This window comes from Paroedura picta, chromosome 11, assembly GCF_049243985.1.
Source record: "Paroedura picta isolate Pp20150507F chromosome 11, Ppicta_v3.0, whole genome shotgun sequence".
Taxonomy (NCBI): Eukaryota; Metazoa; Chordata; class Lepidosauria; order Squamata; family Gekkonidae; genus Paroedura; species Paroedura picta.
The window spans coordinates 1,796,577-1,823,443 of record NC_135379.1 but is presented as its reverse complement, the minus strand read 5'-3'; the positions used below and the strand labels follow the sequence as shown (position 1 = coordinate 1,823,443).

Below are 26,867 nucleotides of genomic sequence, written 5' to 3'. Positions count from 1 at the left end.
AAACTTATGCAGAAGAGCCTGGACTGAGAATCTCTTTAGGACATGGATAGTCAAACTGCAGCCCTCCAGATGTCTATGGACTACAATTCCCATGAGCCCCTGCCAGCGAACGCTGGCAGGGGCTCATGGGAATTGTAGTTCATGGACATCTGGAGGGCCGCAGTTTGACTACCCCCTGCTGGATCAGTCCAGTGGTCCATCTAGTGCAGCCGGGAGTGGGCAGGATTTAGGGAGGGGGGGGGGACTTCAGTGGATTATCATGCTATGCAGCCCTCCCTCCAAAGGAGCCCTTTTCTCCAGGGGGGCTGATCTCTGTTGCCTGGAGATGAGCTAGAATTCCAGGGGATCCCCAGGCCCCACCTGAGGGCTGGCATCCCTACCCCTCCTGCCTACATGCATGGCCCAGCAACTTCCGTTTCAAAGGGTCTGAAGAAGTGGGCATGCACACGAAAGCTTAGACCTAAGGGGGGGGAAACTTTGGAGGTCTTAAAACTTTGTTCTCGTGACTTCTGCAGAACTCTTCATCAGGCCAGACGCGCTGAGGAGTTCTGGGAAGGCCAAAAGCTGGCCCGTTAGTTTCACGTCATTTTGGCCGGTCCTCCTAAAAGGTATTTCTGGCGCTTTCTGGGCCAGGGCCAGCTTCCAGCTGCAAAGTGGTGTTTTGGGGCCACCTTGTGGCCAAATTGGAAAGGAACCGTACTGTAAAGCGGTGCTAGATTTGCTTCCCTAAAATGCCCCTTTGTGTAGCACGCAAAGAACGGGACGCAAGGCCAGGTACGCTCACGACGGGGCTTGTATTCAATCAGACAGGTGGCTCTTCCCCCCCTGGGAGGGTCTCTGGGGCTGGTCTTCTCCCACTGCTTGACTTTCAGCCACGCCTTCCCCATGGGCATCTCGCGGGGGCTGTAGGCTGCCCCCTCCTCAGCCTTTCAGGCCGCCGGGCACGTTGGAGCCCAGGAGGAGGAGGGGTCCCGTGTTCCACATCTTCTTCTTCTTCTTCTTCTTCCCCTTTCCTGCCCGCTGCGTCCTCAGGCCCTGTGAGGGGGAAACAGGGAAGGCAGGTCAGAATTGAGAGCAGATTCGGATGGGCAGCCGTGTTGGTGCGAAGCAGCAGAACGGGAGCCAGGGTGTCTGAAGGAGTGTGCCTGCACACAAAGCGGACACCCAGAATAAACCGTTGTGGGTCTTCAAGGTGCCACCGCCCTCGAACCTGGTTCTAGAACAGCCTTTCTCCGCCAGGGTCCTGAGAAACTCCAGGCGTTCCTCGACAGCATAGGATTATGCCCTTCCTGAGCCCTGCCCTCCCCAGAGTTCACCCTCAGGGCTCCAGGTCTTCCAAACCAGGAGGTGGCAACCCAGGCCCACTGCCGGGGCAGGAAGAGGACAGCAAGGCCCTGGACTTACCGCCGAGTGTAGCCGAACGCTGTCCCCCGTGGCCGCTGCTCCGACTTGTCCTCCGGCCGCCTCCAGGCCTCCCTCTGCCAGCCACGCCGGCCTGGCCAGCTGGGCCACGAGGGCCCCAGCCAGGAGCCCCGCAACCAAGAGGCAGAGCAAGCGCCGCAGCATCTCCTCCCGGGGGCCAGCGGTGGCCCAGTGGATTCGGCAGCCGTCCGTCCCGTCGCAGAGAAGGCAGCGGCAACCGGAGCAGGCGGGGCAGTTTCTCGGCCGGCTCGACAAGGGCTGTTTTGTCCGGCCTCCCCGCTCACTCCACAAGGCCCATTGTGAAGGTCAGAAGCGAAGGGCGGAGAGGCCCCTGGCAGCTCGCTGGCAGGAGGCCCAGGCACTTCAAATGATGGCAAAAGCAGGGCAGCGGGGAGAGCTGACTGTTGGCAGAGCTTAAATATGCAAAGGATGTACAGCACCGGCTCCTTAAAGAATCAATTGTTGCATTTGGACTAGAAGCAACTTTGTAAGGGGGGGGGGAGAGAGAGAGAGAACCCTAACAGCTTAACTGACTATTGCTCTTTGTCATTCTGGAGGCAAGCAGGGAGGAAGTGACTCAAAGGAGCTGGAAGTTTCCAAATAAACCAATCGGGATGCTGGAGAAGATAGTTTGAAAAATATCAGGAAGTTCCTAATCTGAATATGGCAATTGCACGTCTCCTCCAATGTCCCCTGCAGGATACTCCCCACATGCTGCACCACAGATCTCGCATATCCCAACTCTGCCCATCTCCAGCTGGGGCCTGGAGCCCTCCCGGAACGACCACGGATCTCCGGACTGCAGGGATCAGATCCCCTAGAGGAGGAAATAGGGGCTAGGAGGGCCCTCCTCAGGCTCCACCGCTAAATCTCCCCACCTGGCAACTCCATAGCTGCCCTTTCCTCCCATGAAGACCCACTCCATAGGGTTGCCAACTTCCAGGTGGGGCCTGGAGATCTCCATCTCATCTCCAGACGTGGTTGCTTGCTTTGGAGGCTGACTCAGGGGCCTGATGAAGGCCTTCCCCTTGCCCAAGTCTGCCCTCCTCTGGCTCCATTGCCAGCTGTTTCCCCGGCACCCTACGAGTCTCATTCCCTGGACTGGCCCAAAGTAACCTTTGGGAGAGACAACCAGACAGGGAACTTGGGCAAACAGTCCTACGGAGACAAATGAAGGAATGTGTCAGGAAAAGTTGTGGGGAGGGGGGGGTATGAATAATAACCCCTGATGCCAGGAGTTCATGGAAGAGGCCAGGGAGGGAAGCTGGCACCTTCTGCATGCCAGGCAGAGCTCTCCTTTGCTGCCCATGGCCTTCCCTTGGAGACACAGCTCTCTGCAGGTCTCTCCCACTCATGTGATGCCGGACAAGCTGCCGACTTGTGGCAACCTCCTCTTTAGATTCGGCGTCCCCCTCGCCTGGCCCCTGAATGCGGGCTGGATCGATCGGAATAAATTGTATATTGGCCTGTTTGAATACAGAATTCTTGGGAGATTTATGGACTTCACTCAGGATGATGTTTGTAGGGCTGGGAAAAAGCCTGCTGTGCTCACCCAATGTCCCAGTAAGGTCAACGTTTTACGGACTGATTTGGGTGGAAAGGCAGCGGGAGGGAGGGAGGGAAGGAAATAGATTCAGGTGGGAAGCAGCAGAACAAATTTTGAGTCCAGGGCCCCTTTAAGACCAACAAAGTTTTATCCACGGTATCAGGAAGTGTGGTTGCACCCCAAAACTTCCATCTCAAATAAAATTTCATTGGTCTTAAAGTGCTACTGGACTCAAACTTTGCAATGAATGAATGAATGAATGAATGAATGAATGAATGAATGAATGAATCTTTAATTGACACAAACCACGAAGTGCGCAGGGGAGGGGCACAATGGCTTCTGTGTTCTGAAGGACCACCTTCTGCTTTCTCCAAAGCAGACAGACAACCCTGTGGCCGGGTCTCCGAGGCGCCTGGCCGCGCCATCCCCATGGGCTCCACAGCAGGCATCTCCAGCTGAGCTCACACGTCATAGCAAAGGCCTCAGAGCGGATATTCCTATTTTGCTAGTTTGCCAGAAAGCAAGGGATCTTTTCCCGGACGGGCCATGGGTGCCAAGCAACCTGGGAGGACCTCAAAGGTCTTGGTGCCGTTGACCCATTTCACCACTGTGCACAGGCGTCTTCTAGGCCACCCACGCTGCCGGGGCCGCACGCCCTGCAAGAGACAGGCAGGGAGACGGTGAGGAAGGGCCGGAGGGGGGAGGGGGAGGCTGTCGCAGCTGGAAAACGGAGAGCCAATTGCCCAATGCAGGTGGTGTCACGGGTGATGAAATCTCTTCTGACTTGGGCAACCCTAACAACCAACTCAGGACCTCCAAAACGTCCTCTCACCCACAGCCTCACTGAGGTCCTGCAAACTGAAGTTCCCTGGGGCTCCCCCACCCGTCTTGGGTGGGGTCTTCTTCTTTTCCTGCCCCCTCCCACTTTCCCTCACATGGCTGTCTTCATAATTAAGCAGAATTATTACACACACCCCTTGCCTTACCTTCTGGGGCAGGATGCCCACGGATTATCCAGTGAGGACCATGGTGGTGGGGGGGGGGGCGGAGGATTTGAACTTGGGTCTCCCTCTCCCAGCCAGGCTACACCGCCCGTCTCCCCAAGCACTGCCGGATCGGCAAGCCAGCTGTCTTTATGCACGGGCATTCTGATCACCCACGGGCACATATCCACAGGAGGCCACCTGGGAAGCTGGAGCCGGTCCACGTTTGACAGGAGAGCTCTCCACTTTCAGGAGGTTCCCCGGCCAATAGAAACACAGGAGAGACCCTGCAGGGACTGCCCCCTTTAACGTCTTCTTCGCACTCACCTGTGCAGCCTCCTGCTGTCCTCCTCCGCCTCCTGCCACGAAAGAGCCTTCTGGACGGGAGGTCTCCTCTAGAGCAGGAGCCCCACTGAGGACAAAGCCCAGAAGGAGAAGCAGCCACAGGATCTGCATGGTCTAGGGTTGGCAACCTCTGGCGAGGGCTGGCGCTCTCCTGGCACTGCAACGGCCCTCTCCAGACTGCAGAGCTCAGTCCCCTCGGAGGAAAAGACTGATCCGGAGAAGAGATTCCACAGCATTGCACGCTCTGAGGTTCCACCCCTTCCCAAACCCCAAACCTCACCCCCTGGGCTCCGCCCCCAAATCTCCAGGCACGTCCCAACCGGGAGATGGCGACCCAAGCCCTGGTTCCCCTCCTCCCCATGGGCCTGCCAGGCGCTGGATAGGGGAGATCCCAGGCCAGTGAGAAAGAATGGTTGGGGGGTCTCCGGAAGAAGTGGGTGCCCCAAACCACCCATCGGCTGTTGGCCCCTTGGCATTTCCAAGGGCAGGAAAACGTTTGGCTCACCCCTGGGCCGTTGATGGGGGCAGGGAGGAAGGAGCAGATGAGGAAGGTAACCCCCCCCCCCAGACCTCAGGATGAGGCAACTCAAGACAAGGAGCCCAGCCACACGCCAAACACGCCGGCCTTCTCCTGACTTCTGCCCTGTTCCAGCCTCCATCTAGGCGGCCTCCAGCCTAGCAAAGGAAGGAGGAAGCACGACGCTGCCCTGCAGGAGCCTGATGCAGACCAGGTGCGGATAACTGTCCAAAAGTCACAGGCGGAACGTAAAGCGAACTCAGGCCCTGCAGTCAGTTCACAAGTTCAAGTCAGAGAAGGGTCCGGTGACATCGGGGTTCCCCAACAGGGTGCCCTGGGCGCCATGGCCCGTACGGACACCTTTCCTGGCACCCACCAGATGTTTTGAGAAAGTGGGCGGAGCTTTCACCAAGCAGGGCTTCTGATTGGCCACTGAAGATCTCAACGGCTGTGCAGATTTTGGCAACTGCTGTTTAAAAGGTGTCCTCCTCAACAGAGCCACAGCCTGGAACCTTGAAGAGTTCCTGTTAGGGTTACGGAGGGCCTCACTCGCTGACATTCTGCACTTGGCTCCACCTCCTGTGGCAGGCCCCTTGCGGCTGGCTCCGCCTCTTCTGGCAGCCATGTTGTCTTTGTGTCCACTGTCCAGCGTCAGGTGTTTGCAGGCAAAAAAGGGTGGAGAGACCCCTGCCAGCACATAGTAAACAGGGACTGTGGGTCATACATTGTTGTGTTGCCAGGATTTTGGTAGTTGCCGCTGGGAGGTGGGAGGTGGGAGTGCACATTACAGGAGCAGGGAGGAGTGCCAAAATTGTGACATCAGTGATATCAAGGGGAGGGGGCGACGCTCTGGGGCAAAAGTTCTATGGTAAAATTAGCTTCTTACCATAGAGTTCTGCCCCCAAACCAGAGCATCCCTCCTCCAGCGTCACCAATGTGCCTGGTTTGGTTCTGTGTGACATCAGCACGTCACGTTTACTTCCTGCTTCTCCCCCCCCCCTCCCCATGCCTGGTGTCTGTTCCCCCAGTTTCTGAGAGCTGAACATGGGGGGGGGGGGAGCTCCTAACTCGGGGATCCCCAAGCCAAGCCCCAACTGGGGAACGACAACCCTGTGGATGTAGAGAAACGAAATGCCACATCCCATGAACACAAGAAGGCACAGACTCAGAAGCAAAAGCTTTTACTGCCACTGAAAGGCTAGAAGACATTTGTTGCTGAAGAAGACAGACTTTGCCCACCCAGGAGAAAAGGCTCTACCCTCAATCCAGACCCGGCTGGGGTCCGAAAGGGGCATTCTGGAGATGCATGCCGACACACGCAGCGGTCCAGAGTGGCTTCTAAAGACAGCGCAGTGACCACAAAGCCCTTGGAGAAGGAAGAACCCTGCTCACGCCTGCAGGGGGCGCTGCAGGATTTCATCACCGCTTAGGGGCGTGGCCAGGCTGGGCTTCAGCTGATCTTCCTGCCTTTCTATTCTTTGATGAACTTCTTCCACCAGGCATAGGATGGCTGGACTCTCGCTTCCTGGATCACAAACACAAAAGGGAGAAGGGATTGGACAGGACAATCATAGGATGCACTCGGAATAGAACCGTGGGATCCTAGAGTGGGAAGGGGCCATGAAGGCAATCTAGTCCACCCCCTGCTCAGTGCAGGATCAGCCTCAAGCATCCAGGAGAAGGATCTGTCCAGCTGCTGCTTGAAGACCCCCAGTGAGGGGGAGCTCCCCACCTCCTCAGGCAGCCCCTTCCACAGCTGAACTACTCTGGGGGGGGGGGAAATTCCCTAATATCCAGCCAATATCATTCTTCACATCATTTAAACCCCCTACTGGGGGTCCTGCCCTCTGCTGCCCACAGGGACTGCTCCCTGCCCTCCTCCGAGTGACCACCTTTCTCTTCTCCAGGCTGAACACCCCCAGGTCCCTCCGCCTGTCCTCATCCTGGATCATCCTCATCGCTCTCCTCTGCCCCCTCCGTTTTGAAGTGAGACCCCCAGAACTGCCCCCGGGACTGACCCACAAGTATTTGAGCAGCAGTGCCTTGTGTCAGTGTCTGGAGCAGTGTGTGTGTGTGACAAAAGCTTATCCTGGGCTTCACGGTGCCCCCCTGGACTTAAATTTGTCCTGCTGCTTCAGACCAGCACAGCTGCCCGCCTGAGTCAATGTGTCTGAAGAGGGGAACATGCGCATGACAGCTTCTGCCCAGAATAAAACTTAGTTGGCCTTAAAGACCATGGCAGAGGGAGATTCGGACGTGGGACTCTAACCCCTGCACCACCCTAGCCGACATGGGAAACGCTCTGTACTTACCACAGGATCCTCTTGAGGGGGTTGCTTGGTTTGGGGGGGCTCCCTTAAAGCCTGGGACACTTCTGGGGCCAGCATCGCTGGGTCCACAGCCCCCACCAGGCTTATGGCCATCAGCACCAAGAGGAACCCCAGTGGCCACGACCCACGCATCCTTCTGGGCTCTCTGGCCGTTGCTGCCCCTCGGCCGCTTCTGAGCCAAGAGGGATTTTGCAACCCCTTCTCATCTGCTGGGGGCGGGAGGGGGGGTCCTCCAGAACCTCTCTTATGAAAAACAGGAACAGGTTTTTGCACAGGAGATGTCAAAATCTGGGCTTGGAACGGTCTCACTGCCACCCGCTTCCCTCTTCTCTATGGGTCAAAAAATAATGGCTGGAAATCCATGTGGCATAAGCAAAGGAGCCCCCCCCCCCCCCCCCGTCCATCAGGAGCGGCAACAAAGAGCCACCACAGGGCCACAATATGGCTTCCCCCAGGCATCTAGGGAGGCCGACCGACTCAAAACATCGACAGGTGTCCCCCCCCCCCCCCCCCGACTGAGAGGTCGAACCTACCGAGGGCTTGTCAAAGTTGCTTGTTGAAAAATTGTTCTAGCTTTGTTATATTGATATCTGTTATATTGTTCTCTGTAAATGTTCTGTGTGTTTTATGTAAACCACCCAGAGCCGTAGGGATATAAAAATCTAAATAAATAAATATAATATTGTGTATTATTATATGCTTCCAGAGTGTAATTCTGCCATACGATAGAAGAGTTGGTTTTATACCTCACTTTTCACTATCTGAAGACGTCTCCAAGCGGCTTGCCCTCACCTTCCCTTCCGGTCCCCGCCACAGCCCCCGAGAGGTAGACGCCCTTCGAACAGGGGTTCTCGACCTTCCTGGTGCTGCCTTTGGGCCCTTTGGGTCCTAATGTGACCTTTGGGTCACCGGGACTGGCAGCGCAGCAGAGGTGGCCCCGGCGCCCCCTGGGAAAAGGGTCGATCGACCCTCAAAGGTGGAGAGCCGCTGCCTTGGAACGTCCACTTTCAGCCTCCATGAGCCCACTGCAAGGGCACGGGGAGGGTGCCACCTCCAGCCGGGGAATTCCTGGAGACTGGGGGAGAGCCTGCCTTTTGTGGAAGACAGCTGCAGCTTGACCATTGGGTTCCATGTTCTTCCCGGGGCTTTGGGTGCCGTTGGAGGCAGATCAAGAGGCAGGAGCTGAATCTTTCCAGTAACGAGGAGCCTCTTGTGTGTCGGTTGTGGGCACGGAGTCAGGTGTCAGGGGCTCGGAGGTTAGGGCACACGCAGGATTGCGTTTCTTCCTGCTCGAGGTTTTTGAGGCAATCTTCCTCTTTTGCAAAGAACAGCCGTTACCGACATTAAACTGTAACGTTTAGGATTTAAGAGGCGCAGCGGCTTTTGACTCTGGAACCTGGGCTATTCTCAACCTTCTGGTGGCCTTGCACCGGAAAATAAAGGAAGCGACAAGACAGAGAACAAGCACTGAGGCTAGTTTTCAGGCAGACACACTTGCCACTGAGCTGGGTTCTATATTATGGCCTTTGCATATTGCTACAGATCTGGTACCAATTATTTCATGCAACCTAGATCATAGCAAATTATTTTTGGGGGAGCCTGAATCCCAGAGCCAGGAGAGCATCAAGGGGAGGCCTCCACCTCTCTGCCAGTTGGCCCTCCAGAGTATGGGGCTGGCCCCTGGGCGACACGGGAGGCTGGACCAGATGGAGCCTCACTTGTTGATGTGCAAGGCAAGCTTGGTAGACCATGCGTTTTTCACATTCATTAGTATCACAGCCCCCCATCTTTTGGGGGGCCTTTAGAATTCTGACAAATAGCATGACAGACACAGCCACAAAAGGGCCACAAGAGGTAACAGAATGGCTGCCATCGCACAGTGAAGGTCCTAAAGCGGCATTTTTAAAAATCTGTACTGCCAATCAAATCTCTGGTGGCCAATCAGAAGCCTTGCTGGGCAAAAGCCCAACATGGGCCTGCCCACTGCCTGGGAACACCACACCTGCATCAGGATAATCCCTCCTGCATTCAGACACCCATAAAAACATCTCGTCCCCCGGGACGATGGACAGAGACCAGGATCATTCTTTCTGCCTAGCGTTCTTGACCTTCGTCTCCTGAAACGGCCAGTGCACTTTGAAGCTCAGGCAAAGGAAGTCCAGGACACGGCAGGATCAGCTCTGGAACGTTTTATTATCAAAAGAAATGCACATGAAAACACCAAGGTGGCTGTGGCGGATGGTGAGCGACATCTGCAAGGCCAGAGGAACCCAAGAGCTGGGTGCCAGACCCTCAGGCACAAGGCAAGAGAAGGGGTCCTGAACCACACACACCCCACGCTCACCCCGGACACGGCACCCCTCCAGGCAATGCTCTTGGCTGGTCACCAGGCCCAGCTTTCTTCCAGCCCGGTTCCTTTGTGGATGGCGATGACACAAGGAGTGCAGCAACAAGACACCCAGGCCACGGTGGCTGTGCGCCACTTCCGGCACTGGGCTGCACTTAATTTCCTTTCCCTTGTGTTCTGCTTTGCTGTTTCTCGCCCCTGCCCACCCCGAGAACCAGTCGTTCACACCCACAAGGGCCCTGATGCTGAAAACCCAAAGGGTTGCTTGCTCAGGCGGCCAGGACCCAGGAGAGAACTGACAAAGCTTCGTCACAAGTCCTCGGGTTTGACCCGCCTCGTGTCCAGGGGAAGCAGCCTCTCCAAGGGCCCTTGAGGGGCTGCCTCAGTCCGAATCGCTCCCGTCTTGCTTTGCTGAATCCACCGCAGTGGCCAGGTCCTCCTCTTGGCCTCTCAGCCGCTCTCCTAGGAGAGAAACACAGGTGCTGCTTAGGAACTGCCATGGCTCTGGCAGCATGCAGAGGGCACCCGAAACATCTCCCCCCCCCCCTCAATATGTTGAGTCCGGCTGGCTTCCAGCAAGCCCCAGGCAATGTAGGCTCGCTGCTCTGAGCTGGAGAGGATGCAGCTTTGCCCCAAAACACCCAACCTGGTAATCTGTTACAACAAAGGCAGGTGGGGAGCCCTGGTCCCAGTTGCTTAGCAACCACCCAGTGATCCCTGCCCCAGAATACAGGCACATGCATGAAGCTGCCTTCTACTGAATCAGAACCATCTACTCAGATCGGCAGCTGCTCTCCAGAGCCTCAGAGCCAGCGTGGTGTCAGGGTTGAGCGGTGGCTTCAAACCTGGCGAGCCAGGTGCGATTCCCCACTCCTCCTCCACATGCAGCCAAGCTGGGTGACCTCAGACTAGTCACAGTCCTGATAGTGCTATTCTCACAGAGCTCTCTCAGCCAAAACTGCCCCACAGGGTGTCTGTTGTGGGGAGAGGGAGGGGAGGTGTTCGTAAGCCCCTTTGAGATTCCTTTGAGCAATAAAAAGCAGGGCATAAAATCAACTTTTCCTTCCTCTTTCGTGGCCCAGGGTCACCCAGCTGGCTGCCTGTGGTGGAGGAGGGGGGGAGGAGGAGTGCGGACTCAGACCCCTGGTTCACCAGATTAGAGGCTGCTGCTCGTTACCACTACACTGCACTGGCTCTCTCCTAAGAGAATGAAGCATGCTGCTCTGGCCCCCGGCTGCAGAAGAAATCAGGGCATAAATGAACACACAATAACGAAGCCCCGCATTGAGGCAGAGGCACGGAAAGCAGGCTGCTGAATAAGCACCAAACCGAATGGGAGGGGGCCTGGCAGATGGCTGGCGATGCCTGTAGTGGACACCCCCCCTCCCAGCTGAAACCTTGGCTCCGCCCACCCTCCGGGGACTCACGGATCAGCTCGGCGATCGCCCTCTGAGTTCGCTTCTCGAGCTTCTCCAGTTTCTTGGCAACGTCTCGCTTCAGATCCCTGGGGAGCCAAAGGAAGACGCTGACACAAAAGCAGCCCCCACACCAGCATGGCCGGCAGGCCGGAGAAGCAGCAGAGGGGGCAGCCTCCAGGCAGCCCTCGGAACGGCCAGCCCCTTCTCGCCAAAGGCCCAGCGGGAACGCTGCCCCGGGAACGGATGGCACTTGGGAAGCACAAGAGCCCCTCTGTGAATGCCCTGGCAAGGGGGCTATAACCACACAAGGAACAGGACACGAGATCGAGGAAATCGTGTGATTCGCAGCCAGAAGATGCAGTGATGGCCACAGAAACACAGTTTTAAAAGGGAATGAGGCCTGTCATGATGACTGAGGCAGACTGCTATGTTGGGGCACTAAGCCTCTGAACCCCAGAGGAAGGTCAGATGAAGGCCTTGGCCCCTGGGTGAGAGGGGAGGCTGGATGTTCTTACCAGGGCAGGCCTGGGCCTCTTTATTCTTGCAGTTGATATTCCACCCAGCCCTGAAAAGTCTCGGTCAGTACTATCTCCCCACACTGGCAGTTATTGATTGTTTGGCATGTGCTTTGTGCAGCCAGGAGATCCGAGGACTGCCTGCCAGCCAGACCAGAGGTATTCAGAGGTGTTTTGCCATTGCCTGTCATGACCCCTCGTGTACCTCGGAGGTCCCCCATCCAAATACTGGCCAGGGTCAAGCCTCCTTAGCTTCTGAGATCTGACAAGATTGGGTAGGCCTGGGCTATCAAGTCACCTCCTGCCTGACCCTTTTAGAAGAAGTTGGTTCTCAGATGCCGCTTTTCCCTCCCGAAGGAGTCTCAAAGCGGCTTTCAGTCGCCTTCCCTTTCCTCTCCTCTCCCCTGTGGGGTGGGTGAGGCTGAGAGAGCCCTGATATTCCTGCTCGGTCAGAACAGCTTTATCAGGGCTGTGGCGAGCCCAAGGTCACCCAGCTGGTTGCATGTGGGGGAGCGCAGAATCCAACCTGGCATGCCAGATTAGAAGCCGCCGCTTGTAACAGTACACCCAGCTGGCTCGTTTAACTGGAGATGCTGCCAGGGATTGAACCGGGGACCTTCTGCATGCCAAGCTGAGACTCCTCCCTGATGGGATGAAGGTTTGCAGTCTTGGTGTGGAAAAAAGGGGTCTGTATTGCAAGCTTGGCCCGAGCCCAGAACAATCATTCTTGGGCCCTGTGCCCAACTGGACCGATGCCTCTTAGCCTTTGGCTATGTGACTTCATAGGGACAGATCTTGCATTTCCTCAGCGGCCCTCCAAGGCCCTTCCTTCCTCAGGACTTCACTGAACAGATGCCCAGAAAAATGACCGAATCTATGCCGCCTGCCTGGGGGGGGAAATCACTCGGCGACAACTACTCACCAGTCGGGCTTCCTGGGTGCGAGGTTCGCCAGGTCCTAGAAGAGGAAGGGAGAGAAACACACAGAAACAAGCGTCAGGACCTCTCGCTAGCAGCTTCCGGGCCAGGCGGGATCGAGGGAGGGGGCCTGACACATACCACTTCTTCGATGATGGGTTGAGGCTTGGCGGCCTCTAACTGGTCCTTCACCTTGTCCTCCACTAGAGGGCGAGAGGAGACAGCAAAAACCGTCAGCAGGGTCCAGGAGACGGGCCACGTCCACTCTGCGGCTACCCCTTTCCCAAGATGCCCCACGAAGGTCAGCACAAACCTGACCTGGCCTCCCCAGGGGATTCTGGGAACCCTCTTTTGTCCCCCACCCTCATCCCACAACCAGACTTCCCCTTCTGGAACTGAAATTATCCCCATCTCTTTGGGAGGGGGATGAGGGGCAAACTGGCGTGCAGTTGAGGCATGGGCACGCCCTCGATCCCACGGGGCAGCCCCTTTCGACAGACCCAACGGAGAGCCCGTCGCAGCCAGAACTCACCCGAGGCCGGCTTGGCCTGAGGGACCACCCGGGCCTTGAGCTCCTCGTCTTCCGGCGCGTAATTCCGCAGCTTGAGCTCGCTGGGGAGGGGGAGGGAGAAGAGGGGAGGGCAAGGCGTGACCCCTGCAGCTCAGGAGTCCTTTTCGTTTTATTATTTGATTGACGTCACTTATTCAGCAAAAAAGAGCACTTTGAAGAAGGCAGCCGGGACCCCCAGAAGCTCTCCGCCACCAGATGTGTGTCTTGCAGGAGCTCCTGGACTCTGGCTCTCTCCCCGCTACAGACAGGCTGACCCTGGGCTGGGGCTCTTTGTCGCTGGCCCGTACCCAGTGGCTGGCACACCTCCCCTTCCCACCTCGCTGGCACTCAGACCGACTCCTGACACCCCCAGGCATTTATACGTTACAGCATCTGACTTTAGGATGCTTTGGGCTGCTTTGGGCTGATCCTGCGTTGAGCAGGGAGTTGGACTGGATGGCCTCTATGGACCCTTCCAACTCTATGATTCTGTGATCTTCAGAGGGACTTCACACGCTAGCTGCATCTCAAGAAGGGAGCCACGACCCCCCAACGCTCCTCCCCTGCCACAAATTTTGTTAGTCTGGAAGGATTCTGGGTCTTGTTGGTTTTACCCGTTTGCCGGGTAGCACGTGTGGCAAAGCTATTGTGGTAGAGACACATGGAGAAAAGCAGTCTAGCAAGTAGGAAGAGCCAAGGTCATGTGATCCACCGATATAAACTGAGGTTGGTAACAGAAGGGCAGCTAATGGAGCATCAGCGGATCGGGAGTGAATCTGCTCCGACTAATAGTCAAACCGTGGGATTCTCACAGCAGATGCTACTTGGACTTGCTGCTTGGGGTCCCTGTTTTATACAACGTGCTCTACCTGTCAGTCTTATTCAGCAGAAACTAGGGAAGCGAGACTGATTCATTCATTATTCATCACCCCCCGGCTCACATAACAGGCCAGCCTGTGTTTCGCTCACCTGAGACACACAAACTGGAAATGCAAGTTTTCTTGATCTAAGCCCAACCAACTTGGGAGTCCAGTGGCACCTTTACAAGCAACCAAATTTGATTCAAGGTACCAGGCTTCTTTTGGGTGCACGCTCACTTCCTCAGATATAATGTCACGGAACGGAAATCATCACCCCCATACTTATAGGCCAAGTGTACATTAACCTACGGCAGGGGTAGTCAAACTGCGGCCCTCCAGATGTCCATGGACTACAATTCCCAGGAGCCCCTGCCAGCACTCGCTGGCAGGGGCTCCTGGGAATTGTAGTCCACGGACATCTGGAGGGCCGCAGTGTGACTACCCCTGACCTACCGCATGAAGACAATGTTTAACCGATTCCAGGGATAAGTAGGGGTAACAAGCAATTTGTTTGGATTCAATTCCAGAGGGCTGAACTCCAAGGGAACGCACAGTGGGAGCAATGAATATACAAATGGAGCACGAGGTCTCAGCTAACTGCTAATGAGTAATTACTAATTGCTAAGTGAGTAGTTACTCATTACTCTCCCATTTAAACATTCACGTGGAACTGAATCCAAACAAATCGCTTATTAGTCATTATTATCTCTGCAATCTGCTAAACATTTTCATTACAGTGTATGCTAATTTACTGCTCACACTTTGCCTGTCTGTAAGTAATGACTGATTACTTCCATTCCGTGGCGTGCCATCTGAAGAAGTGTGTACACCTGGATTCGAACTTTGGTGGTCTTCAAGGTGCTGCTAGACTCAAACTTTGTTCCGTTGCTTCAGACCAGGGGTAGTCAAACTGTGGCCCTCCAGATGTCCATGGACTACAATTCCCAGAAGCCCCTGCCAGCATTCGCTGGCAGGGGCTTCTGGGAATTGTAGTCCATGGACATCTGGAGTGCCGCAGTTTGACTACCCCTGCTTCAGACCAACCTGGCTGCCCCTCTGAACTGATCTAAGCACATCTGCCTTCCCTCTGGAGCAGGAGACCAGGCACGACTGGCCAGGCAGGGCTTAGCTGTGAACTGGCACGGGGGGGGGGGGGTGGTAGGTATTTACTGGGCCCCCCAAATCACAATTGACCACGGACATACTTGTGCTTTGGCTCCTCTGCCTCTTCAGCGGTGCCTCTGAACTGCTTGGCTTCCGGCGGCCCATCGTCTTTGTTCTGAAAGGGAGAGAAAGGAAAATGGGGCTAAATGAGAGCTCCCGGCCAGCCTGCCCTTTTGCTCGATTGGCACAGCGAGGCGAGAAGAGGGCTGTTGCGTGAACTGCATGCCAACGATGTGGCAGGCCATCGCTGAGCCTGGAAGATCTGTCACAGCGCCTGAATTCAATTTCGTTTCACTTCAAACTTTTCTCCTCTGCAATTTCCCACTGTGGCATGCCTGCAACCAGAGAACCAGAGGGGGCGGAACCAGCCAGGGGGAAATGAATTTGTTCCTTGAAGGCTGCTGGGACACGTATGGCGGCTGTAGTTTCATCACCACCGGCTGATGTAGCCAACCAAGCCCAGCAACGGGGTGTTCAACGGTGACCCCATGAGTGGGCTGATTAGCACAGCACTTTTAGCTGGGGCAATTCTGGAAACTATCAGCTGAGCAGAAACAGCCTTTGCCCCCCCCCCTTCCTTCAGTGGCTGGCTCTGCCTGTTTATTCATTTCACTTTATTCACTGCCCACCTTCTCTCACCACGTCTCAAGGCCAATTACGCAGTATAAAATGACACAAACCAACTGGAGGAGACATCTAATAAGCAATGTGACAGGACTGAGATTACAAACATTTGGAGTAGCGGCAAACTACCAGATGTAGCGGCAAACTACCAAATGCTGGCAGGGGCTCATGGGAATTGTAGTCCATGGACATCTGGAGGACCGCAGGTTGACTACCCCTGCTGTAGGGGGCTACTGTCTCCTTTAGAAAGTGCATTTTTGAACCATTCAGTATACTGTAGCCTGATGGCCTTTCTAAATCTAGCCCATTTGGGGTTCAGTTCCACAGAGCCTTCTTCAGTGAGCGGCAGGGGAAGCAGATCTCTCTCCCCAGACCACTCGCCCTATTGCCCTGTGAGGGGGGTTAAGACGCGAGAGGAGTTGTGGCTCTCGGGGGGGAGAGCAGAGCTTCCAACTTGGCCTTGCCGGATCTGAGTTCGACATTCAATCCATCACCCGCACTGCAAAGTGGTACAGCCTGTTCTGTCACCTCCTTCTAGTGCCTGCACAGACCAGGCCAGGGACGGAAGTCAGCAAGTCTCTCGTGGCCCCTCTGACCTCCCCAGAGATCCAGCATGGGTGGGGTTGAGGGATCATGTCCCACCCGTCCCAGAGTCCTCTGGAGCACATGCTGCACCAAGGAAGGAGAGGGGGGGTCTCCAGGAATCGAATCATTGCAAGCATGGATTGGTTTTTCTCCTCCCGATTCCCACAACATAGATGTAGGCCTAGGAGCTTGACACATTTATCTATTCTTCCCCGTCTCGTTGGAAGGGCACACAGGATTTATGGATCCTGCAGAAATTCCTCTCTCCACGGGGAAAATGTGCTTATCTTCCCAGTCGTTTGCCAGGGGCTGTGCTTTGAAGCTGCGGGGGGGGGGGGGGGGGGGCTTATTGAAGTCGTAATCCTGGTTCAGTCACCCTGAGTTGCTATGGAAATGACAGCAGTTGCTGCCTGGATATTACGGCCAACGGGGGAACAAGACCTCTCCCAAAACCAAATGCCTTTCTCGGAGACCCAAATCAGCATCAGGGCCGATTTTCCACCGAAGTTAGCAGGGACAAAGGCCTGCCTATTCCTGCAACAAAGAAAGCAGAGCTGGGCAGCTCCCTGTCCGAAGCGAGGTGAGTCTCAAAAACAAATGAGAAAATCACAGCAAAGCAGTCCTGGCTCAACAGTCCCGGGGATCCCCACAGGGTAAGCGGCAGGGAGGTCACCCCAGTTTAACATACAGAATTCGTGCTTTGGGGTCATATCGGCGCCTCTTCCACGGGCACACCGCACCAAGAAGGGAAGGTTGCTGAGCAAAGGCATACCCCTTGCCAAGGCCTGGTGTGCAGGACAAGCCAACAACCCTCTGATGGGATCCTGCGGAACCTGGCCATCAGCGGGCTCCCCAGGAGGAGGGGATGAGTAATGGCAAATGAGCATTCCTACTCAAGAGCAGGGGATCCAAAGCTGCAGGACCTCTAACTGATGGCCTCTGCTTGGATGCAACCAGTAACAGAGTTCCCAGGGAACAGTTTCCATTGTCAAACCATCCCCTGGTAGTCACACCCTGCAAAGTCCGCATACCCCAACTGAGTGGGTGTCCCTGAGAGAGGCCAGAATTAGATTGCAAAACACTAGGAAATTAGAAAGGCCAACCTCCCTGCTAGGTAGGACTGCCATCACCTCTGATGAGTTCCCAGGGCTTCCAAGACCCAGAGGCATCTTGAGGCCAATCATGGAATTAAAAGGAGACACAACTCAGTCCAGAGCCAAGAAACTGCAATACAGAATTTTGGCAGAGTAACACAAGGCAAGGCACAGGTTATGGCTTACCTTGTTCAAGAACTGGACAAAAGGTTTTAAAATTATATTGTATTGATTAAAATGCACATAGATAATCTGTATGGGGTCACGATGGGTCGGACACGACTTTGCACCTAACAACAGCAGATAATCTGTTATACTAAGCAGTGAAAAATAAGAACGATGTGGAATATCTCTTGAAGGCACAATATACTCACTGAAGCACAAACAATGGCAAAGTTCTGAGGCAGAGTTTCAAAAGCCCAGAGTCCTCAGGCACAGAACGGTCAACCCACGTGTGGGATGCAGGTGACAAAGGTCTGACAAAATGGTGTTACCAATTAAGATTCTTTAATATGGCTTTTCCCCAGGGAGGGCCCTAAACAATTAACCAGTCAAAGGTATATGCTAATGTATTAACAAGCCAACAGAACTACTGATGCCAGAGCAGGAGCCACAAGGAGGACCAACCCAAAGCTCAGGAGACGAAATGCTGATTTAATCCAGCCAGAAGCCCTTTTCTCAACACAAGAGTTAATTGGGAACATCTGCAGCTCGTTACCTTCTCAGAGTAGCTCTGGGAGTGTTAGCTTCTTGAAGGTCACAGGTGGAAATACTTGGGGCAGTTCAGACTTGTACCAAGAAAGCAAAGATCTTCTTTTGTGGCCTACTAGAAAACCCACAGGCCTAAAGCCTGAACCAAAGTTGTACAGAAACAAGAACAGAAGCCATTACTTCACTACACCCGCTGTTTCCGAGGATTTTCCTCCCATTATTCAGCCCACGTTTGTCAGAGAAGTGCAGAGGAGCCCTGCTGGATCAGACCACGAAGGGTCAATCAATCAATTTTATTTACGGTCATAGACCAGCCAGTAAAAAACATAAAATCACAAATATAACATCAATTATAAATGGGTAAAAACTAAGAAATAAGAACAGTTGTATATGGATCCAATATAAAAGCACTAGGGAACAGGGTTGGTCCAGCTCTGCCTTATTTTTATAGCTACCCAAGCAAATCTAGCAATAATTTTTGTTAGATCTTTATTTGTGTCTGAAAGTAGTAGCTTAAGGTCCTTAAGGTCCATCTAGACCAGCATCGTGGGGTAGTTCATGGATTAAGGCAGGGCTAGATGAAGCTCCTCCGCCCATCCACTTCTCTCCATAGAATCACAGAGTTGGGAGGGTCCTCCAGTCCAGAGACCTTAAGAGTAAGTGCTGAAGGTGAACTCAGAGATGAAAAACTGAATTTTCTTGCAGGCCATAGACTGGGTCAGACCCCCACAACTATATTACATGTAAACCTTTTACACAATTATTTAACCCTAAATAATAGTAAGCAATATAAGCAACAACAACAACAAAAAGCAAAAAAAAAATCCTCTGGTGCCCCCCTTTGCTTGATGCCTTAAGGACATGGTTATTCTGCTTAATGGTTTATCCAAGGCTGCACTGGGGGAGGGTGCTAAAGAGAAGTTGGGAAAGGGGGGAAAACCATTTTGGGAATCAGTGCATTTGGATAAAGCAATTCCACTTTGTGGTATGCATCCACCAGCAGGGGGCAGTGCTGACCACTGGACAGTGACCCTGGGTACCTGGGCCTTCCCTAATCCCATCCAGCACAGTTAAACCAATTTGTGGCTTATCTCCCTCCTCCCAAGAACATCTGGGGAATTTCTAAAGGGCGCTGATCCTCCCAGCCTCTGAAGTCCATGCAAAAGAGTGAGAAGCAATTCCACAAGGAACTCCAACAAGGCAGGAGAGTCTTAAATGCATTTTGGGGAATAAAAAGGCATTCTTTTCCTGGGACAGACGGGGGGGGGGGGAGACCAATCATATTTGACATTAAAAATCAGCCTATGCCTGGCCAACAGGGAGGCATCAAATGGGTAACCGCTCAATCTCTCTCATCACAAGGACAAGAGGCAGTGGGGAGCTCAAGGGGAAAAGCAGCAAGTGGCTACTGGGTTAAAGGGTTAAAACAACAACAACATTGTCCTTGGAAGCACAGAAGTTTTTGGTCCTTGACGTTTCCCAGTTAAGGGGGAATGCTGTCCAAAGAAATTAATACTCTAATGGTAACAAGAGGCAGACTTTTTACTTACAAAAATAGAAGCACAACTTACATGACATGTTGGTACAGTTAACTTACTGTGAACACAGTTAACTTCGAAAAGGTTAATTTGCTACAGCTCCAAGCCCAGGTAAGGGTGAGAAGTCCTGGACAAGACGAAAAACAGAAGGCAAGCAACAGCCAAAAGCAACTCAATATCTGGGGGGGGGGGGGGGAGAGACTAACTGCCCCAGTGTAGCCCAAAGAGAGAATTCTCTTAACCCTTTCCCTCCCAGATCCTCTTGCAGGCAGTTACAATATCCAACAATACTTTGCTTGGGGGACCAGCGCTTTTGTAAACAAAATGGAAATCCATCAACCTTGTGCTACCTGAAGAAGTGAGCGGTGACTCTCAAAGGTTCCTCCCAGCCCCAAATTTCGTTAGTCTTTAAGGTGCTCTCTTCTATACTTTCTTCTGACTTGGCATCAGGAACGCTAATTGGGACTATTTTAAGTTGGCGTCCAATTTTTCAGGAAAATTAAAATCTTCTCAGAGTTCTACACAAAAAAACCCCTCTAAATGCAAACTGATGATTATTTAGGAAACAACAACTTCCGAAAGACAGGGCAGTCTTATATGACTCATGCAGAGATGATAAGCCAAAATATCAAGTTGGGGGGTAACACTGTGCCCTGAGGAAGGAAAGAAGAGTAGCATCACTTTAGAGCAGGGGTAGTCAACCTGTGGTCCTCCAGATGTTCGTGGACTACAATTCCCATGAGCCCCTGCCAGCATTTGCAGATGCTGGCAGGGGCTCATGGGAATTGTAGTCCATAAACATCTGGAGGACCACAGGTTGACTACCCCTGCTTTAGAGACACACATATATAGGGTAACCCTATCCTTTCTGGTGAAATTAGATTAGGCCAAGAGACTGTGATGGGCCGCAAGATTCGAACCAGGTACACCTCCACACTGCGCCAGATCTGCAAGCTCCAAGAGGCCTGTCCCCCGTCGCTTAACAAAGTGCCACGCGGACAGATTATGCAATTACTCTTAACAACAACGATGAAGTCGCAGCTATTTATATAAAGTGATGCACACGTATACAACTGGCTAATTTCAAGTGGCACCGCAGAGTCCTTTGCAGAGATAAATCACATGCTTTGCACATACTAATTAAGCATTCCCACTTGGGTGCAAGACAGATCTCACTGTGCATTTCTGGAGCTGATCATTAACCTAGTTTATTTTCCCCTTCTCTGCCCCCTCCTCGCCATAAATTAAACAAAAGGGGCCTGTTGGAAAAGATGGAGAGCCGTCCAGGAGCTCCAGAGACTCAGGCCGAGTCAGCCAGGCCGGGATTTGGGTTCCCCCCCCCCCCCATCTCCAAAACATACCACACAGCTTCACACTCATTTCACTTGGCACTTGGATCACTGGAAGCTCCTTGGAGAGGCCTGTGCCGAGAGGGAGCGAAGGGAGCCAGTCTCCACTGTTATCTCTGGGCTGATAAGCTTCGAAACTGAAAACTTGGGCTGGAGAAGTTGGCTGAGTAACCCTTTCACAGCCAAGCACAGGGCTGATATTGCAGATGTGTGCAGGCCAGCCAGAGATTAACCAGGAGGAGCTGAGTTTTTATACCCCCACTTTTCACTACCCAAAGAAGTCTCAAAGCAGATTGCAAATGCCTTCCCCTTCCTCTCCCCACAACAGACACCCTGAGAGAGTTCTGACAGAACTGCTCAACAGGTCACCCAGCTGGCTGCATGTGGAAGAGAGGGGAATCAAATCTGGTTCTCCAGATTAGAAGCTGCCTCTCTTAACCACTACACCTTGCTGGTTCTCTAAAGAAAAAGAACTTTTCTTACATACCCCACTTTCACTAACTCAAGGAGTCCCAAAGCAATTTACAAATGCCCTTGCCCTGATCTTGTTCTTCTGTCTGGGCCAGTGACGCTCTACATTCTTGGTGTTTCGGGGGCAGCAGCAGGAAGAGGGCTTCTGTTGTTGAGGCCCTGCTGGAGGACCTCCTGATAGCCCCTGGGTTTGGCCACTGTGTGACCCAAGAGTGCTGGACTAGATGGGCCCGTGGCCTGATCCAACATGGCTTCTCTTTTGTTAACAGCCAACAAGGTGACAAGGAAGCATCCGTGTCCAACTACAAAGAGAAGCCAACTACTTCTTCTTTAGCCAGATCTCACTTTCTGCCTGGCCTGGATTACTCTCACTGCCTTTCTATCAAATCCTCCAGACTGCACCCCCAAATGACTCTCCATTCCAGCAGCAAACTTCCCACAGTAAAACCACAAATTCAGGAATCAGAGCTCCACAGATACACACAGAGGCAGCTCAAGTGCAGGGAAGAGAGTAATAATGTTTAAAATACACTTGGAAAAAGGAGTATGAGAACAAAGGCAACCCTGTGGTGGCAGGTGCCGCTGAAACAACGTTCTTCTCACCTGCCCTGCCCATCAGATCTCCAGTGGCCAACTGGAAGCCCTCTTGGGTAGGGGCATCATCTGGCCCCCACTCACTTTCTAAGAAGCACCTGGCAACCACCAGGAAGGGCACCCATGGGCACTATGTTGGGGTAAGGTATGCATCAGAAGCACAAAGCAGATCCCATCCTGAGGTGAGCAAACCTTGCATGTGGTGGTAGGGGAGAGGGAAGACAACAGAGACATCTTGATGGGTTACACAGTCCGCCATAAGATAACCAATCCTTGCCCTTTGGAAAAGTTTCTTGTTTGACAACTGTAAAAAAACAGTTACAAGGTGAGCAGATGGGAGAGGGAAACAGCTGCGAGTGGAAAGGTTTAAGGGCTTTAAAAGAAACAAAGGAAAGAAACAAAGGAAGAGCAGGGCTGCGTGTGGAAGGTGTCCAGCAATAAATCTGCTGTTTTCCAAGTTCTCGTAAAACGTGTTTACAAAGTCCCCATCCTGTCTTGTCGCCTTGCTCGGTACGCACTCTTCCCAATTAATCCCCCCTTTGCTTTGTTATTTATACCACTGCACTGGCCGGCGCCAACAGGTTTCAAAATTTGACTGCTCATTCTCAAAGCTGTCATCTCCTCTGCACTGAGGCAAAAGAATCCTGCCAACTTTGAAGACTCCCTTGCTGGCATCCCACTCCCTTGGACTCTAAGCAATACTGGATGGGGGGAGGGGGGATAAATACCAAACAGAAACAGGCAGATGAGCTTTGGTGTAGGAGCCAAGCAGGTGAGTTCTGCTGGCTGTTCGCAAAGCAAAGATGCCTAAGGAAATCTGCAATCTTCTTACATACCTGAAGAAACAAACCACGGTTGAGAACATTAGAGATCTGCACTAGGGATGGAAGCTCTGCAGCACAGCAGCAAGAGGCAGTGTGGTTCAGCAGCCAGAGTGTTAGACAACCTCACTGGACCTCACTGGGTGACCGTATGTGAGAACGGGATTTTTTTAAAAAAGGTTTTGTAATGTAATTTTATCACGTACATTTTAAATATCTAGGCACCTTCATAGTTCTTGTACAGAGAGACAGATGGGATATAAATTAGAGGGCGGGGAGCTGTTCCCATTAGCAGCTGAAGATAGGGCTGGCAATAATGGGTTGAAATTACTGGCGGGATATTGGGGAGCGGGGAATTACAGGAAGAGTAGTTCTGCAGTGAAACTGGTTGTTTCGGGAGGAGGTGAGCGCCTCTTCACTAGAAGTCCTCAAGCAGTGGCTGGGTGAATAACTGTCAGGGATGCTTAAGTTGATCCTGCATGGAGCAGGGGGGTGGACTACATGGCCTCTATGGAACCTTCCAGCTCTGTGGAATAAGGAAATTCTACCACTTGAAGTGAAGAAGACACTCTCAAACAGAGGAGTGACAGACAAGATGTTTAGGAGCCTAGCAGGGGAGCAATTTTTCAACCCGCCAGAAACACCCAGGGAAGATATCCTTAAGTCCCATTCGGTATCAGTCGGGCAGTACCCCTCACTAGGCATCCACTGCCCCTTTCAGCTTTTCCGGCATCCCAAAGATCATCCAACATGTTCTCTGGACCCTCCAAAGGGAATACAGCAAGGAAACAAGTCCTTGTCTGATGCGATCAGCTTCTCTAGCTGCCAGTAAAACTTTATTAGCTGGACTATTAATAAACCATGAGCAGAGGGGAAGGCGGCTTATCTCGCCAGACAGATCGCTTTATTCTTAACATGGATAATTCATTGCGGCGCAGCAACTCGAGGGCACTGGCGGCACAGAGAGGCAGCCAACCTTCTGCTATCATCTTCGCCTTTTAATTAAAACAAAAACTTTAAAAAGCTTTTACAGATGAAAGCCTCTGCCTTGGAGTTCCGTGATGGGGCTGAAGCAGGCAAGGGAGGAAACAAGGAGACCATGAATCCTAAACCACAGAGGTCCCAAGGTAGTCTCAGTGGGCACCACTAACACCTCGCCTAGCACCTGCCAGATTTTTTAGGAAGTGGGTGGGGCCAAATCGGCTTTTGCCCAGAATGGCTTCCCATTGGCTGTGCAGATTTTTTTTTAATGCTGCTTTGGCACCACAGCACGAGATAAGATGTGGCACCAGGCAAACAGTTTTTGTATTTTGAGGAAAGTGTATTTTAAGAAATTTAAATGTTAAGATTTTCTATTTAAATTCTGTATTGCTTTAGAGGGTGTGCTGTTATATGCTGTAACCTGCCCTGAGCCTTCAGGCAATGGCAGGCTTAAAACATAATAAAAACTATATATTAAAATACCAGTTAAAGCCCTCATGGTTACGATGCTAATCTCCGCGCTGGAAGTCAGATCACTATAGACATCTCCATGACAGCTGAAAAATAGCTACGCTTCATTCTTTACACCAAGCGACTTACATTTGGTCATTCTGATTCCCTTCTGTTTATCCTTCTATTGCACGTCTTAGCGATTTAGATTTTTGGCTGCAAGTTTGGCTACTCTTAATTTGGTATTCATTTAACTTGGAAGCCGATATTGCGGAAAGGGAGCCTTGCCAATATAGCCCATGCATAGAGCAAAGAATAGAGGAATTCGCAGCAGCAAACACATGTCCACTTAGTTACAAACCAGCGAAATGGATCAGGCAGAACCAACCCCTTACGAAGACCAGCTACTGCATTTAAGGCCAACAAAGGCTTTTTCTGGGTAGAAGCTTTCATATGTATGCTCACTCCTGAACACCAGCAAGAGTTGTTTCTGGGCACGAGCTCTCCTGGGCATACCTAGAATGAAATTTCCTCGGTCTTCAAGCTGCCCCTGGACTGAACATTTTGTTCTGCTGCTTCGGACCAACGCAGGACCCACCCGGATCAATGCATCTGACCAAGTGTGCATGCACACGAAAGCTAACCCTCTGAATTGAACTCTGTGGGTCTTCCAGCTGCCCCTGGCCTCGGGCGTTGCTCTGTGGCCTCGGCCCAACACGGCTACCCCCCTGACCAAGTGCATGCACGTGGAAGCCGATACCCAGCCTTAAACCCCGCTGGTCTTGCTGCACCCCGACACGGCTGCCCGCCTGATGCGGCTGCACTCTCGGCGCGTGGCGTGGGCGCCCCTAGCTACAAGTCGCGAGGCGCATTGCGCATGCGCACGGGCCCTCTACGGCCCTCTCCGCGCGCGGGATGAGCGGGGCAATGTGCGGGACGACCCCCCCCCCCGAGCCAGACGCCCCCAGCCCCCCCGCCCCGTGCGGAGGCGGCCCCGGCGCCCAGAGACCGACCTGCCTGGCGGCGGTGCCGGTGCGCTCCCGCAGGGCCTTCAGCCGCTCCTTCCGCCTCAGCGCCTCCTCCTGCAGCCCTCCCGGCGGCGCCGCCATCTTGGCGCGTACTGCGCAGGCGCGCGGGAGAGCCGAGAGCCCAGGCGGAGAGGCCGCGAGCAGAGCGCCGAGTGCGTCGATCGGGCAGGGGGGATTGCTCTTTCGGAGGCGGGGCTGCGGTTGCCAGCTCTGAGGCGGGAGGTACCTGGAGACTTTGGGGGTGGAGCCGGGAATGGGAGGGATTGGGGGCAGGGAAGGACCTCGGTGGCGCATAATGAGTCTGGAGAGGAGCTAACAACCTAAGTTGTTAACCTGAGCCTTTGGGGAGGGCGGTATATAAATCTAAAAAATAAATAAATAAAATAAATAAGTTATCCCCAGGTCCCCCCTGGAGGCTGGCATCCCTACACAGAGGCCACCCTCCAAAGTAGCCCCTCCCCAGGCTATACCCCCCTCCCGCACCCCAAATCTCCAGGAATTTCTCACCCAGGTATTTCCCTTCTCTCAGGGCTGCCAGCTCCGATTTGGGGAGACCTGGAGTCTTTGGGAGTGGAGCCTGGAGTGGGTGGGATTTTGGGTGGGGAGGGACCTCGGTGGAGTAAAATGCCATGGGGGTCCCCCACCAAAGATGCCATTTGATCCAGGGGAAGTGATCTCTTGAATCTAGAGATGAGCTGTAATTCCAGGGGATATCCAGGTCCCACCTGGAGGCTGGCATCCCTAGGCGAGGCAAAGTGAAGAACGAGGACTGTTGTTTCTAGAATTGCCAGCTGTGGGTTGGAAATACCTGGAGATGTGGTGGGCAAAGGAAGGCCAGAGTTGGGGTACAATGCCATGAAGTCTGCCTTTCAAAGTGGCTCGTTTTCTCCAGTTAAATTTATGTCACCTGGAGATCAGCTGTAATCCCAGGAGACCTCCAGCTTCCGCCTGGAGACTGGCAATCCTGGTTGCTTCCTAACAAAAGTCCTTCTGATCATGGCTTTTTCATCTGATTCATAAAAAGGAATTTTGCTTGGAAATGGTGGGTGGCTTTAGCTGCAAAATAAAACTTTAAGGACTAATTATTTCACATTTTCTTTGATTCAGGTGGGTCACTGTTTTGGTCTGAAGCAGCAGAACAACATTCGAATCCGGGGGCACCATGAAGACCAACATAGTGTGATTTTGGGGGTAAGCTTTCATGAGCATGCATGCTTCTGAAGACCCAACAAAGTTTTACTCGATGTACAAGCTCCAGAATGCTTTGCATCACACAGCAGGGCATGCAAGTACAGGGCCTTAAGGCACGCAAGGTGCAGGATATGACATCACCCATAAGTGCCCTAGCAGCATGAATGGCTGGATGAGGCCTTTGCTTACGGACTCCCATCCTGCAGCGCAATGTGCTGGTCAGCTAAGGAACAGGGTGTTTTCTCCTTCAGCCTCAGAATAGGGTGAGGTCAGTTTTCCAGTATCTGATGAAGTGCTCTGAAGCCCTAAAAAGCTGATGCTGTAAATTTGGAAATGTCAGGAAGGGAGGAACGAGTTCAAATTGCACTGTGAACGTGCAGTAAAATTTTAACGTAAACTAAGGGCGCCATCCATGTTACTCTGTCTAGTTACCCCTTCTTAAGCCCATTCAATTATTTTGTCTGCTGAAGTCTGAGCTTGAGGTCGGAGGCAGGATCCTGATCTGGCACCGTAATC

General features: G+C 53.1%; 1 protein-coding gene and 2 long non-coding RNA genes across 6 annotated transcripts; all 3 read right to left on the bottom strand.

Annotated features, from left to right (window-relative positions):
* Window positions 1-770: 770 nt before the first annotated feature.
* Window positions 771-1,734, bottom strand: LOC143820581 (uncharacterized). The gene is made up of 2 exons (XR_013225410.1): window positions 1,405-1,734; window positions 771-1,035 (listed from the first exon to the last, which is right to left on the bottom strand). It is a non-coding gene; the product is annotated as an uncharacterized LOC143820581 (long non-coding RNA).
* Window positions 1,735-5,978: 4,244 nt separating this feature from the next.
* Window positions 5,979-7,419, bottom strand: LOC143820671 (uncharacterized). The gene is made up of 2 exons (XR_013225452.1): window positions 7,126-7,419; window positions 5,979-6,338 (listed from the first exon to the last, which is right to left on the bottom strand). It is a non-coding gene; the product is annotated as an uncharacterized LOC143820671 (long non-coding RNA).
* A 1,898-nt stretch (window positions 7,420-9,317) lies between these two features.
* On the bottom strand, window positions 9,318-25,295 carry CCDC12 (coiled-coil domain containing 12). Of its 4 annotated transcripts, none has more exons than XM_077302887.1 (7): window positions 25,146-25,295; window positions 14,956-15,029; window positions 12,873-13,040; window positions 12,482-12,543; window positions 12,346-12,380; window positions 10,918-10,994; window positions 9,318-9,952 (listed from the first exon to the last, which is right to left on the bottom strand). In XM_077302887.1, exons 1-7 carry the CDS (start codon window positions 25,239-25,241, stop codon window positions 9,760-9,762), a joined length of 705 nt encoding a protein of 234 aa, XP_077159002.1. In that variant the 5' UTR covers window positions 25,242-25,295; the 3' UTR covers window positions 9,318-9,759. The 4 variants fall into 4 exon arrangements, with proteins under 4 accessions (XP_077159002.1, XP_077159004.1, XP_077159005.1 ...); XM_077302889.1 differs by having other exon boundaries at window positions 12,873-12,952; window positions 25,146-25,294; XM_077302890.1 differs by lacking the exon at window positions 10,918-10,994.
* Between the last annotated feature and the right edge of the window lie 1,572 nt (window positions 25,296-26,867).